General features: G+C 50.2%; 1 protein-coding gene across 3 annotated transcripts in view; it reads right to left on the minus strand.

The window, feature by feature from the left end:
* The window catches only part of LOC106827565 (adhesion G protein-coupled receptor E2-like), a 33,597-nt gene extending 19,270 nt beyond the window's left edge, over positions 1-14,327 (minus strand). For 2 of the 3 annotated variants that reach the window (XM_070500663.1, XM_070500664.1), the window contains exons 1-12: positions 14,246-14,327; positions 11,715-11,768; positions 11,276-11,425; positions 5,314-5,460; positions 5,182-5,228; positions 4,918-5,055; positions 3,879-4,056; positions 3,689-3,796; positions 3,314-3,537; positions 2,570-2,749; positions 1,312-1,509; positions 793-1,028 (exon numbers count right to left, since the gene is read on the minus strand). In XM_070500663.1, the coding sequence (XP_070356764.1) occupies positions 793-1,028; positions 1,312-1,509; positions 2,570-2,749; positions 3,314-3,537; positions 3,689-3,796; positions 3,879-4,056; positions 4,918-5,055; positions 5,182-5,228; positions 5,314-5,460; positions 11,276-11,425; positions 11,715-11,768; positions 14,246-14,276 (1,691 nt within the window). In that variant the 5' untranslated portion in view covers positions 14,277-14,327. Of the gene's footprint in view, positions 1-792; positions 1,029-1,311; positions 1,510-2,569; positions 2,750-3,313; positions 3,538-3,688; positions 3,797-3,878; positions 4,057-4,917; positions 5,056-5,181; positions 5,229-5,313; positions 5,461-6,172; positions 6,179-8,617; positions 8,768-11,275; positions 11,426-11,714; positions 11,769-14,245 lie in introns of all 3 variants that reach the window. The other variant, XM_070500665.1, reaches the window with a different exon arrangement.
* Positions 14,328-22,952: the final 8,625 nt, after the last annotated feature.

A 22,952-nucleotide genomic window follows, 5' to 3' on the forward strand; every position in this document is an offset into this window, starting at 1 on the left:
TGAGTGACTGTCGGGGGTTGGGGCGGAGGAGTGGGTAGCGGGAATGGGGAGAGAATGTTACTGTACACGAGCTTTCCTTTGGGGAGTTGAAAATGTTCTAAAATTGGATTGTGGCGAAGGCTGCACAACTCCACGGTTAGTCTAAAAGCCACTGATCTGGACACTTTAAAGGGGTAAATTTTAGGGATGTGAAATATATTTCAATAAAAATATAAAAACAATAAACCTAGTATGAAAAGCTGAAAATAAAAGCCTGCAAGCTCTGGAGCGTGGCTGTCTGGATTGGAATCCCAGCTCTGTTACCTAGCAGCCATGCACCTATGGGGATTTACCTAAACTATGTGTGCCTCAGTTTACTCAACTGTAAAATGGGACAAGGGACAGTACACGTCTACTTCATACTATTGGTGTGAGGACTGATTAAGATAACACATACAAAAATGGTTAGAAAAGTGCCTGGCCAAAAATAAGCACCTTCTAAATCTTAACTGTGATACAATCTAGTATTTTCATTATTTAAATCAGCTCTACTTTTTCAAATGAAAAATTGGAATATCCTTTGGATTTTGATACAGAAGTAGGTTAGATTTTTAAAATTTTGATTTCATCTTTGCAATTTCAAGGTCAGAGATTGAAAGAAATTCTCCTTAACGGTTATTATCTTCCTCCAGAAAATGCCCTAGGAATTATTACTTAGTGTTTCTCTGCATATTATGCTCTGGCATAATCCAAATGCTATGCTGGCCAAGGTCATGCTGGAGAAGAGCAGGACAAACGGGAAAGTGTATTTACCGGGTTGATGTTCCATAGAGATGAGGCCTGGATGCTGCAGAAATGGCCACGATCACGGCAGGGACGCCGTAGCCCACAGGGAACATGAGCCACTTCATGAACCTGCTCACACTGGAGTAGTTGACCACCATCAGGTTTCGTGCAGTGAGGAAGAGGTGCAGGCCCTCCAGCAGCATCCAGGTGAAGGAGGCCAGGTAGAGATAGTGTAAGGCGCCCGCGATGAGTGCGCACAGCACCTGGGGGAGGAGTGAGGCCTCACCAGGAGGGACTGTCAGCGTGGAGTGTGGCCCCAGGACCTCTCCCGTGCCTTGCCATTGGGGAGAAGTCTGATGCGTATGAAGGAGCGGTCAGAGAGGGTTTGTCGTCTAGTTGCATCAGTCAATGTGACATTGGTCACTCACCCCCTAACCTTCCCCAGGACCCAAGATCATTTCATTAAGGCATCCAGGGCAGCATGGCTCCCATGGACCCAGCACCCCCTGGGGCAGGCCAGAGGGTCCACTGGGACTGGGTCAGTACCTTGATCTCCGTTCGGTCGATGGCCGTGAGGAAGAGGAGGTGGGCCAGGAAGAGGCAGAGTGAGAGCTGCAAGTGGAGGGAGGTGCTGGTGTTCTGGATGGCTCTGCACAGCAGGAAGGTGAGGGCTGCCAGGAGGAGGCACAGCAGAGAGAGGCTCAGCCCCACGTAGGTGATCACATCCAGCACGGGATCCTCCTTCTGGGACCCAGCAAAGAGGAGAGCACAGTCACTCCTTCCTGCTCTGGAGAAATGGCCCTTCCACCATTTTTATTTTTCTTTTTAGGCATAGAAAAATGTAGGAATGGAGAGGCCAGGTAAATTTGTGATGTTTGTGGCTAAGTACCTAAACGTTCAGAATGTTAGGACACTATGGGATTGTGAACTGATTGATTCAGAGCCTGGACGAAGCCCTGCCTGTCACAAGGGTTTGTTTTCCTTCATGAGTTGCTTGAATGCTTCTCTGGTCTGGTGACCTAGAGGAAGTAACCAGCTCACCTGCACGGTGGGGGAGGCCAACACGGCCCCTGACCCACCTGTTCTTACCAGCTTCCCTGGTGCCCTCTGCCAAATCGTCCTTTCTGCAGCCCCTGAGCACTCCTGCACCAGAGACCCCTGAGGTGAGCAGAGGTCTAATTTGGCGACCATATCCCTGCCCCCGCGTGGACACACCCCTTCTTCCAGGTTTCCAGTCAAAAGCCAGTCCAGTGCTGCTGTGAAGGCATATGGCACATGGAGGGCCCACATCAGATCCTACATCAACTGCCTTGAAGAGAAGGAGTTTATCCTGGGTGGGCCTGGTCTAACCAGGTGAGCCCCTGAAAGATCCGGGCTTTTCTAGGAGAAAAACCCTCAAAGTTCGAGAGAGTTTTCATGTGAGGGAGCTTCAGCTGCTGGCCTCGAGATAGGCACTCTGACACCTTGTGAGAGAGCCCAGGAGACGACCACATGAGAAGGGATGCAGGCGGCCCCCAGGTGCTGAGCATGGTCCCCCGCTGCCAGGTAGCAAGAAAGTGGGACCTCAGTCCTACAACTGCAAGGAATTGAAGTCCCCCAACAACACACAGTGCAGAGGAGGACCCCAGGCCTCAGAGGAGAGGCTCGTAAGACCTGTAAGATGCCGACAGACAGCTGCACCACGCAGGACTGCTGACCTGCAGAGACTGGGGGTGACACATCTGTGGGTCTTTAAGCTGCAGCATCTGTGGGAATTGGTTGTAGTGTGACAGACATTGAACGCAGCCCCTCTCAGGGCCCTCACCTCCACATCCTCGGGGTTCACCAGGATGGCCATGCTGCCTGGCAAGAAGCCCAGGCAGGTGGTGTTGCCGTTCCGGCTGCCCAGCCTCCGGCACCCTGTGGTGGCCCAGTGCCCGCCCCCGTGGCCAGCTCCCTTCCAGAAGGCACAGATCAGCTCCTGCCGTGTCCCGGGCGTCTCTGGCTGTGGGCAGGTGGGGGTGACCGGAGAGGTTAGCCTGGACCCCCCTTGGGTCCTGAGCTCGGGCTGAGGCTGAGGAGGGCTGTTCTTCATATGCAGCTGCCCGCTGAGCGCCTGCTGCGTGGGCCAGGCGGGGGCGCAGCCGTGACCAGGGCAGACCCACGTCCCTGCCCTGTGGGGCTGACATGCTCAGGGAGACAGAGGGTAAATAATAGACCTGATAAGTAAGTAAACTAGACAGTGTGTTGGAAGGTGTCAGGCGCTATTTAAAAGTGTAAAAAGAAAGACACGGCGGAGAGGAAGGAGAGCTGTGGCTCCAGGTTGTAATTTTCAGTTAAGGAGGTCAGGGGAGGCCTAAAAGAGAAGGTGACATTTGAACAGACTGGAAACATGTAAAGGGCTGAGTCACGTGAGGGAAAGGTGTCCCAGGCAGAGGGCACAGCAAGCGCAAAGGCCCTGAGTTTTGAGGAAGGAGCAGAGTGGGCGCAGGTGGGCTGCAGAGGGACCACTCTGACCCTGGCTACCGGGTGAGTAGTGGGGCTGACCCCTCCCCACCCCAGGACTCACACGGTGGGAGAAGATGACGGTGACCTTGGGGTCGAGTTTCGTCGTGTTCGTGTTGCTCAGAAGGACTGACTTGACGGCCGAGAGGATCCTCCACTGGATGCCGCGGAGCGGGCTGTCATGGGTCTCTTCCAGCTCGGCTTGCCTCTCGGGGTCCAGCTCCAGGGAGGCGTTGGCCAGCGGTTTCTGCATGTTGGGGCTGGAGAGGATGCCCGCCACGGCAGGGCCTGCGGACAGACACACCGGCCCCTCTGCCTTCCCTCCTCCCTGAGATGCCTCATCCAGGCTGGCCTTCCCGGGGGAGCCCGTCTGAGCCTCACCCCTAGCCACATCCCAGCCCCCTCCCTCTCCACAGGTGTCCCCCGCACCCTGCCTTACCTGACCCCACAGCCCCGGCCGCCATGGCCCAGTCCAGGACCATCCGTGCGTGGCTCTGGCCCAGGGTGACATTCCCGTGTCCCTGCTCCTGGATCACCAGGGACAGCTCTGAGGGGAGAGGGGCAGTGACTAGGGGTCCGGGGAAGGACATGCGTTGGGCTGGGGCGGGCAGGGAAGGACGAGGCCTCACCTGTGCCTTCAGGAGACTGGTAGGTGAAGGAGGCTCCAGGCATGGCCTTGGCGAGGGTCCTCAGGATTTCTTCCAGGCCCGAGAGCAGGTGGGTGACCGTGTGGTGCCGGTCAGGCAGGGCCAGGGTCTCCAGGTCCCCGGGGGCTTTTAGCAGCTCGTCCACTGACTGGATGAGGTCCTGGGGGTGGTGGGTGACAGCCGCTGAGTCATTGCACCACAGGGGCCACCTGAATGACCCAGCTCTCCCCCACCAGGGACACAGGAGGACCCCCCGGGGCCTGGGGAGCACAGGTGGGCGTCATCGAGACCCCGCAGGAGCCAGAAGACCAGTGAGGGGGCAGCCTGTGGCCTGTGCGTGTGTCACAGCCACGGCCTCGACGTCCCTCAGGACCGGCCTCCTGCGCCTCCACCCAGAACAGTTGCCACGAGCCACGTGGCCGTCGGGCACTGGAAATGTGGCTGCTCCAAATGGAGCCGAGCTTGAAGTGTGAAATACGCAGCAAAACTGCAAACAGTTAGAAAGAACGTGGAATATCTCAGTGACATTTTTATGATTCTGTGTTGAAATGGTAATGTTTTGGATCTGTTGGGTTAAAGGCCATTTTCTCAGTACTTTCCCTTGTTTACTTGTACTTTTTATTTAATGTAGCTACCAGAAAATTTAAAATGACATACGGGCTCCCGCTTTTCTACCCGCTAAGCGCGCACCAGCTCCGCCCCCCGCCCCGGGCGCCAGCTGCTGTTTTTGGAGCCTCTTCTCTTAGTTCGTTTATGAAGTGAGGAGATGGGCGGAGTCACTTGCCTGAAGTCACTCGGCAGGGAGGGGCAGTGGGTGGGGCGGGGGATTTGAACCCTCTTGGCCCAGCTCCGGAGAGAAAATCCTTAACTGCTCCCTTCTCCCCCTCGAGTGCACGTGCGCGTTTCAGGCTGTGTGGGCACGTCCGTGCTTGAGTTAACTGGTGTAGACACGGCGTGTATATGGCGCACACGGACACGAGTCTCCCTGAGCAGAGGCCCTGCTGGGGCTGTCTCCACTCACACGGAAGCATCCCCCAGACACCGCAGGGGACTGTCCTGGGCCCCTGGGTCCTGTCACTACCCGGACGGTGTTCTGGGCCGAGGCTGGCTTGAAGTGTCTACGCAGATCCTGGACTCCTTCAAAGAAGCCGGAGAGACTCTGGGGGGAGGGGAGAAGAAGGGGTCAGGGAGCCTCGAGGGTGGGCGGGGAGCTGGGGGAAAAGGGGCGGACAGGGCAGGCTGCACAGGGGATTCCTGCCTCCTGGTCCCTGCTGGGGGCACTCACCTGGCTCTGGATTCCGGGGGGCGGAGTCCAGGTGGGGAAGGACATCTCTGCAGCGGACAGACAGGGGTTCATTAGGGGTAAGAGGGTCTGTGTTTGTTGCGGTGGGGTCTGGGGTCGGGTCAGATCAGGTACCTTCGCACACGGTGGTGTTTTGGTTGTCCCGGAACCCCGGCAGGGGTGTCCACCCTGGGCGGCAGCAGCACCTGTATGAGCCCATGGTGTTGACGCAGACGGTGGAGTTGTGGCACCGGTGCTGACCAGAGCTGCACTCGTCGACATCTGGGGACAAGAAGACAGGGTCAGGCCAGGTCACAGCCTGGAGGAGGCCCCTCTCCCCTCCATGCCCCTCCCCTTTCTCCGTATTTGCCTCCCCTCCCCCCCTGGGCTGGAGGTGATGCCACCTGGTGAAGGCACACCCTGAGTGGTGACCCCAGGTCATGGGGAGTGCAAATGTGACACAGCAGGTGAGCCAGACGGATGTGCAGGTTGTGAAATAGTGGGAACCTTCACCCCAGTTAGTAATTAGCTGCTGCCTGGGGTCCCAGGAGCCTTCCCCATGGTACCCCAGCTCCTTCCCCAGGACCCCCAGATCTTTTCCCATTTGGTCTCAAAAGGCTTATCGCCTGGCCCAGCAGCCGCCCCCAGCCTTCATGCTGCTGGGTCCGCATGGGAGCCATCGAGTATGTGAGCAGCTGTTCTGGGTGGGGGTCCCCAGGAGTGCAGCTGCTGAGCTCTGGACCGGCACAGACGGTGCTGTCTGGGCCTTCGGGGGACCCAGGAACCGGCTTCCAGCCAGGGTGGCAGCGGCACTTGTAGCTGCCCAAGACACTGAGGCAGTGGGTGGAGCTGTGGCAGGGATTGTGCCCCGAGGCACATTCGTTCACATCTGAGGACAAAGCCAGAGGGTCAGGCCCTGCCCTCCACTCACTGCACCCCCGTCACTGCCCGGCACAGGACCCCACCATTATTGCACGTGCCACCACCTGGTGACCTTCACCTTCGCCCTCAAAGCACCATATGGTGGCCTCCCTGCAACGTGGCCTTGCAGGGACCACGGCCCCCAGTTTACAGGCAGAGAAACCAGGAGGGAAACTGAGTAGTGGGGGCTGGACTTTTTTTTTTTTTAAAGATTTTATTTTTTCCTTTTTCTCCTCAAAGTCCCCGGGTACATAGTTGGATATTTTTCATTGTGGGTCCTTCTAGTTGTGGCATGTGGGACGCTGCCTCAGCGTGGCTTGATGAGCAGTGCCATGTCCGCACCCAGGATTCGAACCAATGAAACACTGGGCTGCCTGCAGCGGAGCGTGCGAACTTAACCGCTCAGCCACGGGGCGGGACTGGACTTTTTGACCAAGGACACTTGCCGGCTCCTTCCTGGTTCCCTTTCTGGAAAGTGGAAGGGACAGCTTCCTCTGCTCCCATGTGACAGACGAGGAAGGGGCGAGGTCTGGGGGTGCTCTCAGGGGCAGGGGGATCCACAGGGGACCCAGGCCCAGAGACCCTGCCGCCACCCTGCTCTGTGGGGACCTTCAGGGAGGTGGGCCCTGGGCAGGCTCAGCATCGCAAGGCCTGAGGATCGGCTCCTCCTAGGGCTGCAGGGCCCGCCTCGGCCCCTTCCCAGTGCATCCAGCCTCGGTGTCTCCCCGGGGCTCTACTTGTGCACAGATTCGGGTCCTTTGGGTTAAGCTCCAAGCCCGGCGGGCACGTGCAGGGGTAGCTGCCCGGGGTGTTGGTCAGATGCTGCTGCCTTTACAGATTCTGGGTTTCTGCACACATTCGTACACGTCTGCAAGGGGAAGGAGAGGTGACGCGGCCTGCAGCCGTGGGCAGCCCTCGGGGCTGGGAGGCAGCCATGTTTCCGGGCAGAGAAGCATCTGGAAGGCCCCACTGTCTGTTCCCTGGTGAATAGGCGCCTTTTCTCATTCACGTGCAGGCCTGTGGGTGGATATGGTGGCCTGGATGCGCTGATGTCCAGAAGTGGCTGGAGGCGGCCTGAGTCCTCCCTGTCCCCAGCTCTGACTCCCTCAGCCTCCCTGGGCAGCTCCCAGCTGGGGTGGGGACACCAAGGCTACCTGCGTCTGAGGATTCGGTCAATGGCCAGGTGGGCCTTCCTGGAATCAAGAGCAGGGAAATGCTGCGTTCCCCTAGCAGCACCACCCTGGACCAAGTGATGGCCTTGTCCAGGGCGGGTGCTTCTGGTTGAGTTCTCCTTGGAATTCCCGTGAAACTGGAAGGACAGTGCTCTCCCATCCACGCTCACTCTGAGACTCCAGCTCCGTGGAAATGGACCACGAGCCACCCCTGAGCCAGGCCCCTCCAGAAGGAGGCGTTCGGCAGAAGGGAGAGTGGAGATGGTGCTGGACAGTCCAGGGCAACCCAGACAGCGGGTGCCAGGCTGGGTGGACAGTGGGGCTGACTGACGTCCGGCCAGGCAGCCTTGGGGCTGTGAAGGTGCCTTTTCCTGATTCCCATGAAGACATCCTCTGGACTGACAGAGGTGGGGAGATTCACATCGGATCAAGGCCAGAGGTGGGCGAGGGCTGGTGGCTGGAAGGGGAGCAGGTGCTAATGGGCGAGGGGTGGCAGAGGTTTCTGTCTTCTCAGCCCTCAGCCTCCCCCCAGAGATGCAGACTGTGGGCCCCGTGGCGTTGTTTCAGCCTCCATCTTCTGGGCCCAAGTGGTCCAGGTCAACGTGGGGCCGGGCTTGACCTCCTTGGGAGACAGTCAGCCTGGGGCGAAGGTCCATGATGACACCCTCTCTTGCCATTTGGTCCTGATGGAGCTCTTCTGTCACCCAATTCTCTGAGTTTGTGTGGGGTGGTTTTCAGGTCACGCTGTCCACCCCTGAACCTGCTCCCCCCGGGTCCCGGTCATCCGCGTTGCCCACGGGCCATGAGCTGAAATTACTGGGGAGGGTCCGGGCAGAGCCTTGTTCAGAGAAGTCGATGGAGGCAGACCCTCTGGGTCAGGTGCCAGGAGGCGTCTTCAGCAGGTGGGGATGTTGGCCAGGGGCAGCACCAGCCGGGGAATGTGGACCTGCCCTTGAATCTCCCCCATCTCGTGTTTCTGGACGGGGCTCCTGGGTCCATCATGGCCTGGGGGCTCTGAGGGGGCTCCTGGTGTGGCCGAGCCCCTGTGGACTTCTGGCAGTGACTGAAGAGGATGGATATTGTGCTGGTACCAACACACTGTGAGCCCGTGAGTTCTCTTGATGCCAACCCTCTCGTTTCATGAAAATAAGATGCCATGTGGGCAAGGATGACATTCCAAAATTGCAGAAGTGTCCCTCTGTGGAGGGTTCTGAGCCTTGGGGTTCAAGAGGGCGAGTGATTAGGTTGGTGCCAGGATGGCCCTCTGCTACCTGGAGAAAGTGGCGCAAATGACTCCAAGCCTCATGGATGAGGGGATGGCAGATGCGGGTGGTTCTTAGCTTGACACGTGTTCTCAATCTCATTTCTGAACGTTGTTGCCCCAGAAACGAGCCCATATCCGGGGGTACATGTGCAGTGGTAGCTCCCGTCCACATTCTGGCAATCCACGAATTTTCCACAGGACACCGCCAAGGGTGGTTCACACTCGTTGATGTCTGGAACACGACAGGGCAGAGGGTCACCTCCCAAAGGTGAGAGTTCCCAGAGAGCAGAGACCCTGGCCCCAGGCTCACCCTGCACGGGGACGGCACAGAACTCAGCTCCCGGGTGGTACCCCTGGGACACAGCTGGGCTGGAGCCATCTGCTCCAGAAATTCTGCTAATTCTGTGCTCCTCTCTGCTCTCTGGCTGGGCCTGAGGGCACCTAGATTCAGAAATTCTTTTGTCCCATGACGGGGGCTGGAAGGAGGTGTGCACCCCTCTCCACAGCTGGAGGGGTAGACGGAGGCATTGACTCAGCTCCAGACCCTCCCCTGGGGTGCTCTCAGCACCACTGGGGACCCGGGAGTGCACTCCAGTCAGGGTGACAGTGGCATTGAGGGCCACTCTCGATGCCGAGGAAGGGGAGGGAGCCATAGTGGGGGCTGTCCAGGGCCACGCTCATCATTCACACCTGGGGATAAAGCCAGGTGGTCAGGAGCCTGCCCAGCGCTGGCTTCCATCACCCTTTACGCACAGTGGCCCAAGTGCACCCACACTCCCCATCAGGCACTACCCCAGCTCCCCAGGTCGGGCCTTTCCCAGATGCCCCAGGATGTTTGCAGGGGAGTCTTGCCATCTCCACCCCTGAGAGAAGTCTCCCCTTAACAGAGCCTGTGGTGGATGTTAAATGAGGAAGCAGCACAAGCTGCTCACGGCTGAGTCATCGGGGTGTCTTCTGGCATCTTCTCTGTCCTTGTTCTCCCATCATGAGAGGAAAGATGCCCATGAGCCACATCCCCTTTGAGCAGCTCAGGACCCACAGAGCAGGGGCTGCACAGTGTAACTGAAAACAGCATCAGCTTAGTAAGAGCCACAGACACAAAAATGAATCAACATGCAGGGCAGGATGGCGGCCCTCGTGCATCCAAGGAGGGGACCAGAGACTTCAGAGCCTGAAAGGACTCACAGTGTCATGGTGAGTCAGGCAGGCGACTGGTCTCCCCCAGATTGGAGCTCTCTTCTCTGCACCTGCAGACTTCCCTTCTAAGGCCCAGACCCAGGCTGTGGGTGTCAGCACCAGGACAGGACAGGAGGGACGCACGCCTGAGGGATTTGTGTTCAGCCCCAACCTGGCAACAGGGCTTCCCTCCTCTGTTCTATGATGGCGGCAATGGCTGGACATCTGTTCCCAAGGTTGGCGGGAGGATGTGAAGCCAAGTGTGGGACCGTTGAGAATGAGGTGCAAGGGATGGGGGGAGACACGAGGATGGGACATCTTCACCTGACAGGCGCCCTCCCAGAGAGGAGCCGGGATCCAGGGGCATTAGCAGCAGGGTCTCCTGTCCATGGTCACCTGTCTACAAATCTCCGTGAGACACACACGCACACACAGAGGAGACTTTAGGAACACCGCCAGGGTCGTGGATGGCTGGGTCGTTGCCACAACAACGTCGGCTTTTTCCACCTGACAAAATTTACTTTCCCCCAAATATTAAATAACACATGTATACTAGGAAACAAAGAAAATTATCCATAATCCACTCCACAGACTACTGAAACTTTTAGGGGTATTTTCTCTCATTTTTTCAAATCTATAGGGAGTGTTTTTCCCTTCATTATCAATAAATATGCATCCAAGACCATTTTGAGTCAATGAGGAGTATTTCCTAGTGTAAAACCAGTGTAATTTTCTTCTTTTCCCATTTTTAAAAATTGTGGTAAAATGCACAACATAAAATTTACCATCTGAACTATATTTAAATGGTATAACATCCTTTTATGACCCTGTATTGTTGAAGAAGGAAAACCGCTTCGTTTTACACCTGGATTTCGATTCGACCACATTATTAGTTGTAGGATTTGGAAAAGTCACTCGATCTCTTTCCACCAAATCTGATCATTTAAACCACAAGCCGAGCTCTGCCTCCCTCACGGGGCTGCTGTGAGCATGAGGTGTGAGACCATGGTCATGAGCTGGGTTCCTGGCGAGCTCTGGCTGGTAGGAGGGCCTGAGCTTCCAGGCCCTGGGTGTGTCTTTCCTCCTGTTGCTTCCATTATCTCTCCCGTTTCTTTGTATTAGTTGCATAATGACAATAATAACAGCAGTAACAATGATGATAGCTGTCACTTTTGATAATTCTCTGTGTACTAGTCTTTCCCTGTTCTTCCCACAGAGAAATGTTAAATCTCACACCATCCATGTGGGGCAGATGCAGTGATTATCCCCAACTCACAGACAGGCAAACTGAGAGGAGAACCAATTTCCCGAATGTCGGAGAGCCAGTCAGGGGCAGAGCAGCACTCGGAGCCCTCGGAGCCCAGCTGCCCTGTGTGAGCTCTCAACTCTCTCCCTACTGACCGTGAAAGCAGGTGCCCACGTCCCTCACACTTCCCCTGCCTGTCTCCTCTCTCATCCCTGACAACGTGCTTCTGTGCTGCTCTCTGGGCTGAGGGCTCTGGATGCCACACAGTCTCCCCGCACCGTCCCCACGTGCCCCCACCACCCCAAGCCCCCACAGTACCGTCACAACTGTCCGTGGGGTTGGTGATGATCTCCCCAGACCAGGAGCTGAATCCTGGACGGCAGCGACAGGCAGTGGCATTGATACATGTGGAGTTCTGAGGGCACCAGGGAGCACAGCCTGGAGGGACAGAGGCTGCGGAGGCAGAGGCTGTGGGACAAGGACCACGGTCAGAAAGTCCATGGAATGGAGGTAGTCAGCTGTCAGCGGGGGGTCCAAGAGTAGAGGAGAGGAGGGCAGAGAGGGATGACCCCCATCAAGGAGGAAGAGCTCAGAAAAATCTGGACATTTAGGGGGGAAGAAACAGATTCTCTTGTCCCCATCTCTGAGCCTCGCTTGCAGAATAGGGCTCTTTTCCCTATCTTGTTGGTGACAGAACCCAGGCCCCAGCATGGATGCCCCAGCTTATGTCAAAATGGGGCTGGCTGAGCAGACTCACCTCCAGAACTCAGGGCTGCAGCTCCCAATGGCAACAACAGCAGCACTGAGAGTCCTGGGGCAGAAAAAACAGAGAAATGACAAGGAGAGGAGAGTTAAGCTCCAATTTTAACCTTTGGCCACATGGCCACTGCCTCCTGTGGAGGTGGCTCTGGCCTGCAGCACACGTCTTTCTAGTCTTTCTAGCAGCATCCCTAAGGCTCCTGTACTGCACAGGAATCGAGGACTCAGCCTCTCCCTCCTTCCCCCAGGACTCCCCGAGGACTCGGTCATTGACAGCCACAGCCACAGGCACAGCGATATCAGCAGGGAGCCCTGGAATCAGGGGGTGGTGACAACAGGTGGGGAGTGGGAACTAAGGAAGCTGCAGGTAGAGCGACTCTCTCCTGGTGAGTGGACTCTCCAGGGACAGCAGCCATGGCTTCCTGGTTCCTCCAGTGAGCTCCTGGCGTCCTCTAGTGCACTGAGGGCACAGCCTTCCTCCTTGGCCCCCAGGCCAGTCCTGAGAAATGAGTCACTGAGCAGGCGTGGTGGGGTGAAAGCCACTATGGGCACTAAGGAATGAAATCTGCTGTACAGGCCACAACCAGTCTGCCTCACAGGGTCTGTCATCACATCTACGTGAGCTGAAAATCTTCAGATCTGCATGCCTTTACGGAATTTTTCTTTTTGGCTAAAAGCAAAGATGAATTTCTCTTAACGTTGCACTGCCAGTTCTCACTATGCAAGGTGGCAGAGGACCCTGGTGGATGATGGGTTTGGAGATGGACATGCCCACGTCTGCAGCCCAGATGTGGTACCTGGTGGCTGCACGGCTTCAGGAACGCTGCCCATTCTTTGCTCACACTTCCCCCAGTGCAAAGTGGGTGCAATGGTAACTGTGATAGGATGAGCTTTATTCTGACCATAGATTAGTGAAGACTAACAATGGGTTAGCGCAGTGCCTGACACAGAGCAGACAGACAACGTAAGTCAGCTAAAGGGAAGGAAAGAGCAGAAGAAGGAAAGGAAGAGCAGCTCCCTCCTGCTCCTCTTCTACCTTCCTGTTCCCTGAGACACAGCTGCATGCGCCAGACTCCAGGGTCAGGCGGAATCACACGCTCAGCTCGGTTCTCTCAGGGGTCAGAGTCCTAGACTTCCACTCTGCCCTCCTTGCCACGAAATGTCCTTTTCTTTTGTGGCTCCAACCTGTGCTGAGGAAAGCCAGGCTCCGGGGCCAGACCGCCCGAGACCACACCCAGCCCGGAGCTGCCCCTCGGGAAAGCTGTGCAGGCGACCCATGCCTCAGATGCCCATCAACCATGCTCCTGTTCCTAGAGTGTGGCCCCCAGAGCAGGCGCAAATGATCCTAATGTCCCATGCATGTGAATAAGGTCATTAGTCTACTGAGATGTTATACATGCACACCTAAAACTGTGCACATCTGGGAGAAGCTAAGTTTGCTCTCCATTTCTTTCGAAGCCCCACAGTATTTTGCACATTGGACCCTGCCAAATATGTGCAGATTTTTAAAAACAATCATGTTCCAGAAAGCAGATGGTAAGAAATATGGCTATTTTCATAAAAACCAGGAAACTAATTACAACCAATGAGGACAACATATAGGTAACATCTAACCTGCTAGGTGACATGTATTATCCTAAACGTTGAGGGAAATAGAGACTAATCAGAAGTAAGCTGACCTCACAGATAGCAGTTTTCACTAATTCACTCTTGTCCTTCTGATCACTCCATGACCCACACAAAACTGATAGACTTAAGGACTTTGTTTTTCTTAGAATATTAGACTTTTCTGAGAGTTTGGTTGTCTACCCTTCTGAAAAACAGTGCTATAGGTGGTATGATGTTTAATCTTATGCATCTCTTTACCTGGGCCACAGCACCCAGATATTTGATCAAACACCAGTCTAGATGGTGCTGTGAAGGTATTTTTAGATCATAGTAACATTTAGACCAGTAGATGTTGGGCAGGTAGATTACCCTCCACAATCTGAGTGGGCCTCACCCAATAAGTTGAAGAAGTGAAGAGAAAAAAGACTGACCCCTCTGCGGAAGAGGGAATTCTGCTCCCAGACTGGCTTCAGAGTTGAGATGCAACATCGAGTCTTCCCTGGGTTTCCAGCCTGCCATCAGGTTTTGGACTTTCCAACCTCCACAATCTCATGACCCAAGTCCTTAAAGTAAATCTAGATAGGTAGGTAGACAGACAGACGGACAGAGACAGAGAGAGACACAGAGACAGAGAGAGAGATACATCCTGTTGGTTCTGTTTCTCGGGAGAGCCTGAACTAATATGGGTGGTAAATCCCTTAGTCCCCACCTTTGCCCTCGCAATAAGTTTCACTGACTTTCTCCTTTGAGGACTGAACAGAACTGAGCTAATATCCTTCAAACTTCTTCCCCGCTCTTCCTTACAGAGATGGTGGGAAAACGAGCCAGAAATCGGGCAAAGAACAGAGAACATTCTCAAACTGTATAGACAGTTCTCAAGGTAGCTTATTCTTCTCTCATCATCGTTATAATTCTTCCTACCTGGCAGCAACCTTAGAAATCTCTTTCTCATGGTGCAGAGTCCACAAGCCCAGCCAGGGAGGACATCGGATCTTGGTCTGTGTGTGACAAAGACTTCCTGTTTTTAGTATGACTTCTGTCTTCATGAGCTGACTTAGGAAACCTCTTATCTCAATGCTTTCTTCCCCTGATCTGCCCCATGATTAACTTCTCTGAACCTCATAGTTCTGCTTTTAAGTATTTGTACAGCATCACTAGTATTTTCACTAAAACCCTGCCTGAGGCTGATTTTCATATCTTTTTGATAGAAGATGTGATACTGTGTTTAAAAGGCCTCCCAAATGTGAAGAATCATTCTACTGATCTCTTTGCCCCTATAAGGATCTCGATTCAGAATGAAAAGACCTGTCTATTTCTTATCTATTAACAGATTTCTCAAAGTTCTTATTTTGAAATAAATACAGGTTCACAGGAAGTTGCAAAAATGATACCAAGCTGTCCTGTGTACCCTTCACCCAGTTTCTGTCAAAGCTTACATTTTTATGGGATGATCCTGCAAGGTCTAAACCGAGCACCTGACACTGGGACAACGCGTGTATACAGTTCGGTGTCACTTTATCTCACGTGCACATGCCCGTAACCGTCCTGCAATCATGAGGTGTAATATTCCAGCGCCACAGAGGTCCCCCTCATCCTGCCCAACATCCCAGACCCCGGCAGGCCTAAAACCAAGTTGTCTCACTCTTCAACAATGTCAAAATGGTCCCTGATTCATATTTATTGATAAAGGAAAATATTCGTGGTATGTTTTAGAAGATGATAAAAACACACTCCCCAAATCTTCCAGTAGTCTATGTGGTGGGATTATGCTGATTTTCTTTGCTTTCAGCTTTTACATCTTCTGCGTTTTCTACACATCCATGTGCATTAGTCTGCTAGAGCTGCCATAACAAAATAGCGTGGAATGGGTGGCTTAAACAACAGAAATTTATTTTCTCACAGTTCTGGAGGCTGGGTGTCGAAGATGAAGGTGCTGGCAGGGCTGGTTTCTGGTGGGTCTCTCTCCTGGCTTCCAGATGGGTGCCTTCTCACTTTGCCCAAACATAGGCTTTCCTCTGCGTGTGGAACAGAAGAGAGAGATCTCTGCTGTCTCTTCCTTTCCTTTAAAGACGTCAGGCCTGAGCAGCCCTGATGGCCTAGTTGTTAAAGTTTGGTGCTCACCACGTCAGCGGCACAGTTGACTTCCCCGTTGCAGAACCACATCACCCATCTGTCGGGTGCCATGCTAGGGTGGTGGCTCATGTAGAGGAACCAGAACAACTGACAACCAGGATATACAGCTGTGTCCTGGGGCTTTTGGGAGGGAAAAAAATAGGAAGGTTGGCAACAGATGTTAGCTCAGGGTGAATCTTACCCTGGAAAAAAAAGACATCGATCCTGTGGGACTAGGGCCCTGCCCTCATGACCTCATTTCACCTTAATTATTCCTAAAGGGCCCGTCTTCACATATCCTTACATGGGGGTCAGTCTTCAACATATGAATTTTAGGGGGACACAATTTAGTCCATTACGTCACATTTACTTAATATTTGGGGGAAAAGTAAATTTAATTTAAAAAAAAACATGTCTTCATTTCCCCTTCATTCCTGAGGGTATTTTTTCTGTATATAGAATTCTAGGATGACAACTCTTTTGTCTCAACACTTGCGAAATGTGTGCCTTGCGCTGGCCGCCGTGGTTTCCGAGGACCAGTCAGCAGTGATTCCAGTTGTTCTGCCTTATAGATCAGGCCTCCTTATTCTCACTGTCTCAGGGTTTGTTCTTTGTCTTTAGTTTCAAAAGTCTGATTGTGCTGTATCTTGGCCTAGATCTGAGTTTACCCGGCTTGGAGTAGCCTCAGCTTCTCGAATCTATTGCTTTTTGTCTTTTGGCAAATTTCGGAAGTTTTAAGGCACTTTTCCTGAATAACTTTTCAGATGCACATTCGTTTTTCATCTCCCTCTGGAATTCAAGGACACAAATATTAGATTTCTGTTATAGTCCTGCAGGGCCCTGAGACTCTGCTCTTTTTTTTTTTTTTTTGTATATTCTATTTAGTCTCCTTTGTGCTGACTGGATAATTTAAATTGTTCTGTCTTCAGGTTCACTGATTTATCCCCCTCTTTTGTCTCCATTCTGCTATTGAGCCCGTTTGGTAGATTTCTCATTTCAGTTATTGCATTTTTGAGGTCTAATATTTCCATTTCGGTCTTTTTTATATCAGATATTTCTTTGTCAAGATTTTCCATTTCTTGGCCGAGACTTTCTGGTTTTTTGTTTGTTTCAGAAACCTTTGTTTGTGATTGAACATTGGAACATTTTTTCTGACGGGGGCTTTAAAATACCTGTCAGATCATTCTAACACGTCTCATATCAAACTGAGATTTTTCTGTTTCCTGGGAGGACAATGACTTTTTCATTGTACCCTGGCTATGTAAGGTATCATGTTTTGAAATTCATAGACTCATAAACTTAAGGTATTATGTTACCAAGGTCTTCAGTTTTGGCTGACTCCTCTGACATCATTGCAGTGGGGAAAGGGCTGCCATCTCGTTTCTGGCCCATGAGGGTGGGATCCAGCTTTCCCGCTTGGGCTCCACTGATGCTCCCGTAGGGGAGGGATACCTTGTTACCACTGGGTGGGGTTGGAGGGTCTCGCTCACAACCAGGCCTCTGCTGACACCACAGACGGGGGCTCTTTCCAATGGGCGTGATGAGCATCCCAGCTCCTTCTCTGCTGCAGCCCGTGGGTTGGGAGGAGCGCTTCCTTACAGACAGCAGGAGTGGAGGGCTGGGCTTCCCACCTGACCTCTGCTGCTGAGGGGAAGACACAGTCTTTTCTGTGGTGTTTGGTTGGAGTGGGCAATTACTGTTGACCTGCTCTCTGTTGTGTTGGCTGCCCATTCTCATTCTTTTGGCTAAGCGGGGAGCAGGCTTCTCTCGCGGGCACTTCTTTTATCTGCACCCATTGGTATTGCTGGGTTGCAACCTCTTCATTCCAAGTCTGGGATGTATGAGGCAGGAAGAAAACCCACAGAATCAACACTGCGTATTTCCTTGGGTCTCAGGGTCCCTGTGCTATCTGCCTTCTCTGCACCTTTCAGAGTCTTCTTATGGTTGTTTTATGTATAAAATGTTTATATTTACTATAGTTGTAGTTGTGTTTTAACATAAAGTTTTTCATACTATCAATTGTTCTCAACTTGTCCTTCAGGCAACAGTACTTTTTGGAGAGTTTTCACATGACGTACATAGAGATCCACATCTTTCTTTTTGGCTGCTGTTGTATATATTTAGATTACACAATATGAATAAATTGTATCTTCCATTCCTTGTTTGATGCACATTTAGATGGGCTCTTGTTTCTCATTGTTACAATAATTCTGCAGTGAACGTATCAGAAATATCACATGGAGATCATTTGTAAATTTCCTTAGGAGATTCAACAAGTGGTTCAGGTACTTGGTTGAAGAGCATGCATATTTTACATTGTAATAAATTCTGCCAAACTTCTATCTGGTAGGATCTATCAAATTACCCAGGTGCTATAGAAGAGGATCAATCTCCCACGTTCATACTTTTTTAAATTTCATTTTGAACATGAAAGATTTTGTTGACCTGTGATTTCAGTGACTTCTATGCTAGGTCAATCATTTATCTCATTTAGAAGGAAATTAATGAAAGAGAGATGCAGGGACTTCAAAATGTCTAGAAGGTGTGTTCCTTATATATTTGTGGATGGAGAAAAGTCAAAGATTTCAAGAATATAAGCCAACCTCTCTGAGCACACAGGTGCCTCCATCCTTAGGATGACGAGGCTAGACCAGGTGAACTGCACGGTACCTTTCAACTGTACAATTCTAAGATTCTGTAAGCTTAGCAGTTAACCATCAGGACGCTTAGGGATCACAGACGTCTTGGAATCTTGAAATTATACATTATCAAAGGTTTTCATTTTCCCCAATTTGAAGGGTAAAGAATTTATCTTATCATTTCAGTCTGTACTTCTCTCATTTACCAGTGTAAATTTCAACAAATTTTCATGTCTTTTTGCATTTTCCTGGTTCTCTCTGTGAGTTACCTGCTCATATCTTTTGCACGCTTTCTATCGTATTCCTTCATTCTTACTATTTAAGGAGTTAACAATATGTGCGTGCATGTGTTTACGTGTCGCATGTATCTGTATCTATATATCTTTCCCTAAATAAAGCAAAATTTTTTATTGTATCACATGTCTCCAAACTCTTATTATGGTGTCTTTTGTCACATAAACTATTCTTCCTGAGAACCCTGTCACCTGCTTTATTTCTGGGGAAGGATAAGGGGAGAAGAGAGAATATTCACTTGAACTTGAGCAGCAGCTAAATTGGAAGCAATGGAGTCAGCAATTTTAGGTCTCTAAGCTTCCTCTGATCCATCAGGGAATGCTGGAACTTCCTTGTTTGGAGATTCAAATTTTTCCCTGGGGGATGGTCATCCGTTTTCTGTGGGTTAAAAGAATAAAGAACCACAACCTCAAATCACCAATTGGGATTTGAACACAGAAAATAAGGCCAGTTGCTCCTTTCAAATGCGGATGTTTACATTAAACTGCAGTTACAAACCCTTGATGTTTTCTCTTGATTCCACCCTTCCCCCACCCCTGACAGGAGCCCCAGGAACCTGCAGAGCATGCGCATCACCAACCAGATGTGAATCCAGCTGTCCCTCCACACTGGAGTCCGACTGCTCATGGACTGTCCTAGCTCAGCTGCCCTAAGGGCCTGGAAGCAGTAGCCGTGCTGTCAGGGAGGGCAGATGCTAAGGATGCCACCAGTCAGAGAGTCGAACGCTGGGCACTGGGTCCAGGATGACATGCACACCCTGTTCACGGCACAGTGTCCGACCACCATGGACAGGAGTGTCTTGGAACAACAGTCTCACTAATGATACCCCTTGTCCGTTCTCACACTGATATAGATGGGGTAAATCTCAGCCCCATGACAATTGGAATAATGATGAAATTGAGGGTGGTGTCATCATAAACCCATAAACTTTTCGTCTCATTTTGATGCGGTTTTTCCATTATTTTCTGTATGGATTTTTACTTTAGTTCTTGTCTAGGATATTGTCTTTCATTTTCTAATAATTTAATAATTTTAGTAAATATTAATGTACCTGGAATCTGTTTAGTAAAGACGTTTTCACAAATGAATAGTTTGTTGTTCTGACACTATTTATCGGAGAGAATATTGTTTCTATGCTGATTTCACATGCCCCTTTTCACACATTGTCCTGAAATTCCACTTGTATTGAATATTAAATTGTTACATATAATGTATTCTCTATTCTGTTTCGTTGATCATTTTTCTGTACCTGGAACTGCACTGCACTTTTAAAAATGCTGTAGTTTTGATGGTTTTATAGGTCCCAGGAGGCAAATCTCTGTATTTATTTCCAGTAAAACCAAACTGGACTTTGAGAATGACAGACTTTCATTAGAAGGACTACCATATTCAAGAGAACGCTCCAATCTCAGAAATCTGAAATCACAACGAAAAATGTTTTTCCTTATGGGGTACTGAAGGAGGCAGGCAGAGGTGAGCAGAAACCTTTGGAGGGAAGCCAGACAAATGAGGGAATGACCGGTGTGTTCTGATGGGGAGAGAGTCTCGCCGTGGTCAGCCAGTTCCCAGGAGAAAGTCACAAGGGTGGCAGCTCCCCTTTTTGTCCTTGTTCAGGCCTGAGGGTAAGCAGAGTTCCGGGGTCTGTAGGGAAGAGAGGAGCTGATTAAAGTTGGTGACGACAAAGCAGAGGGTGAGAAACGGGAGAATGTGAACACCTGGTCACTGACTATTCTTCACACCTGTGCTGCCTCTCCTTTCCTATTTTTTCTTCTACATACACATTATAGCTAGTTTACTAAGTTCCATGAAAAATACCTTGGAGCTTTGCGATCGCATTGACTGTACAGATTAATTTGGAGGTAATGGCTTCCTCAAAATGTTAAGATCTCCCCACCCCACCAGCATGACTCTCTCTTTATGGAGGCTATGATGTCTCACAGTTAGACTTCGTATTTTCCTGCTTGAAGGCTTCATGCGTTTTCTGTAGGATTGTTCCCAGGTATTTTTGAAGTATTATTTCTTTTATTTTAAACAGTTTTTGCTTCTGTATTTTAAAATTTGTTTTTCCCTTGATGGAAAAAGCCGTTGTATTTTGTATTTTGATCTTGCTATGGACATCTTGGTGAACTCAGTATGTGTTAGTGAACTCTGAAGTTTTCTTGGTAGACAATTATGTTATCTGCAAATAGTGACTGTGTTCTGTTTTCTTTCAAGCACTGTACCTGTTTATTTTCCTTTCCTCATTGCATTGGTTGGACTTGGAGGTAAAGAATTGTGAGCCAAGTCAGGTATCATTTTTCAAAGTATTTTCCTTTGTAGCAACTTGGAATTTATTTTTCTTTTTCACATCATAAGAAATATATCCGTATTCTCTTTTTAAATGACTTAAGCAACGTATGTGCTCAGCAAAATATGAGAAATTTCCCCTACGTCGCATAGCTGAGCCCTGCAACACACAGGCACATGTGAACATGCGTGTTCTCTCTCCTTTACAAAGGGACTCATGACTCACACTTTGTAACGTACCCAAGCATTTTTCTAAATATTAATCTACCTATTTTTATTTATCTATCTGTATTTTAAAAACCTATATTAAACTATGTGTAAGATTCTGTGACTAGAATTTTCACATGAAAAGATTCCTTTTTATGTACATATTACTTCAATTTTTTTCACAGTTCCATAGGTTTTCCTACTATGGTTGAACTCTAATTTGTTAAACTGCTCCCTATTAGTAAGTAAACATTTTATTTTTGAAAGAGCACTTGGAAATTTGAAGTGGGTACATAGTTGATTATTTGACAGACATATGGACGTGATATTGAGGGTGGAGGACGGCAAAGACCCCAGACCTGTCTGTGACTTCCTTGACCTGTTACCCTGATAAGAAGAATTGAGGCCCATGGTGTAATACAGATCTCAGGGCTGCAGTGTCTGGCAGCAGGAGAAGTGAACGGCCTAAAGCTGAATTCTCCATAAGGGGCAGGGAGAGGGTGAGTCCGTGCACACCCATAACTTACTGCTCCCCCTCCACCAGAGCAGCACAGCCCCCACACTGAGCTGACATCTGTGGCTCCCTGCAATCACATGTATAAGGCCTGGGGAAGCTAGGACCCCAAAGCTGCCTGTGTTCCCACAATAAGCTCTTCATGAGAAATTTTGGCATTGTCTTTTTTCTGTATTTCTATTTGATCTTCATGTCAAAACAAAAATGGGTAATAACTGAGAAAACTTGACTATTCTTCCAAACACCCAGAAGACACCTCTTATTTTTACACTCTATTTATTAAGTACTCTGACACTGTGTGCTTATGTTGTAGTTTTAAATAACCATCCACAAATTAGAGATTCCGCCAAATTTCTTCTTGAACTCTGTCCTGATCCTACTCCCCTCAGCAGAAGTCCTTTATGGATAGGATGCGTGTTATTCCTTAAAAACTCAAGGCAGAACTTATAACCTTTTAATCACATTAGTAATAACACATTCTTGTTGAAACAGCTCAGACATTACAGAAGTTGTCATACCCTTTAATCAGTGTCCCCAAACTTAGGCTCCTCACTTCGCACCTGTAAAAAATACCATATTTTATTATTCATAAGAATTAACTCAACAGTACTGTGCAGACTGTATTGCAAGTTGCTTTTTCACACTCAACTATGTCTATTGTAGCTCATTTCACGTCAGTGTAGGAGCTGTGCTATAGACAGATGCATTTTATTCTTTCTTATTCTGACAGATATACCCCCATTTACTTTGTCATTCCTGATTTGTGGATGCCTGCGTATTTAAGAAAAGTTAACAGTCCTTTTTAATTAGAGGACAAGAATAACAGTGATTGAGAAGCACAACGAAGTCAAAACAGTTCTGATGTTTTCCATCTGGCAAAGTTTCCTTCACCCCAAACACGGGCCCTTCAGTTCTCTGCAGGCACACTTGCGCCGCAAGAGTTTTCCAACTTTCCCAAGCACTGAGGCCAAATTTCAGGGTAGAATACTGAATTTAGCCCTCTGAAAAATAAAAAAAAATTACTTTTAATTTGGAAATGCTCATTTTTTACTCCCTAATAGATTATTTGTAATTACTAACTTTTAAGTAACATGAATGGCTATCGCTGTGCACTCTTAAACACCATAAAAAGGCTTTTGCTTTTGTACTGGGTTACGGTCCTTTGGGAAGATTCTCCCAGCTCACTGGTGAGCTCAGAAGCAAAATGTGAGCGTGACCCTGTTGGTGTGGTAGTTTCCGGGGCACCTTAGAGGACAGGAGAGCAAGTGGGCAGCCACAAGAGATTTGAGCCTTGGCCAAATTGCTCTATTTTTAGAAATCTTAACTTTTTAGAGCAGTTTTAGGTTCACAGCAAAATTAAGGAAGGTACAGAGATTTCCCCACGTGCCCCCTACCCCCACACACGTGTGGCCTCTCCCGTCGTCCACATCCCTCACCAGACGAGTACCCTGATTACAATGGAGGCAGCTCCATTGACACGTCACAGTCACCAAGATCTCTGGTCCACATCAGGGCTCACTCTGGTGTTGTCCATTCTACTTCTTGCATCTCTTCCGCTCTTGCCCTTTGGCACACA

Source organism: Equus asinus, chromosome 28, assembly GCF_041296235.1.
Source record: "Equus asinus isolate D_3611 breed Donkey chromosome 28, EquAss-T2T_v2, whole genome shotgun sequence".
NCBI lineage: Eukaryota > Metazoa > Chordata > Mammalia > Perissodactyla > Equidae > Equus > Equus asinus.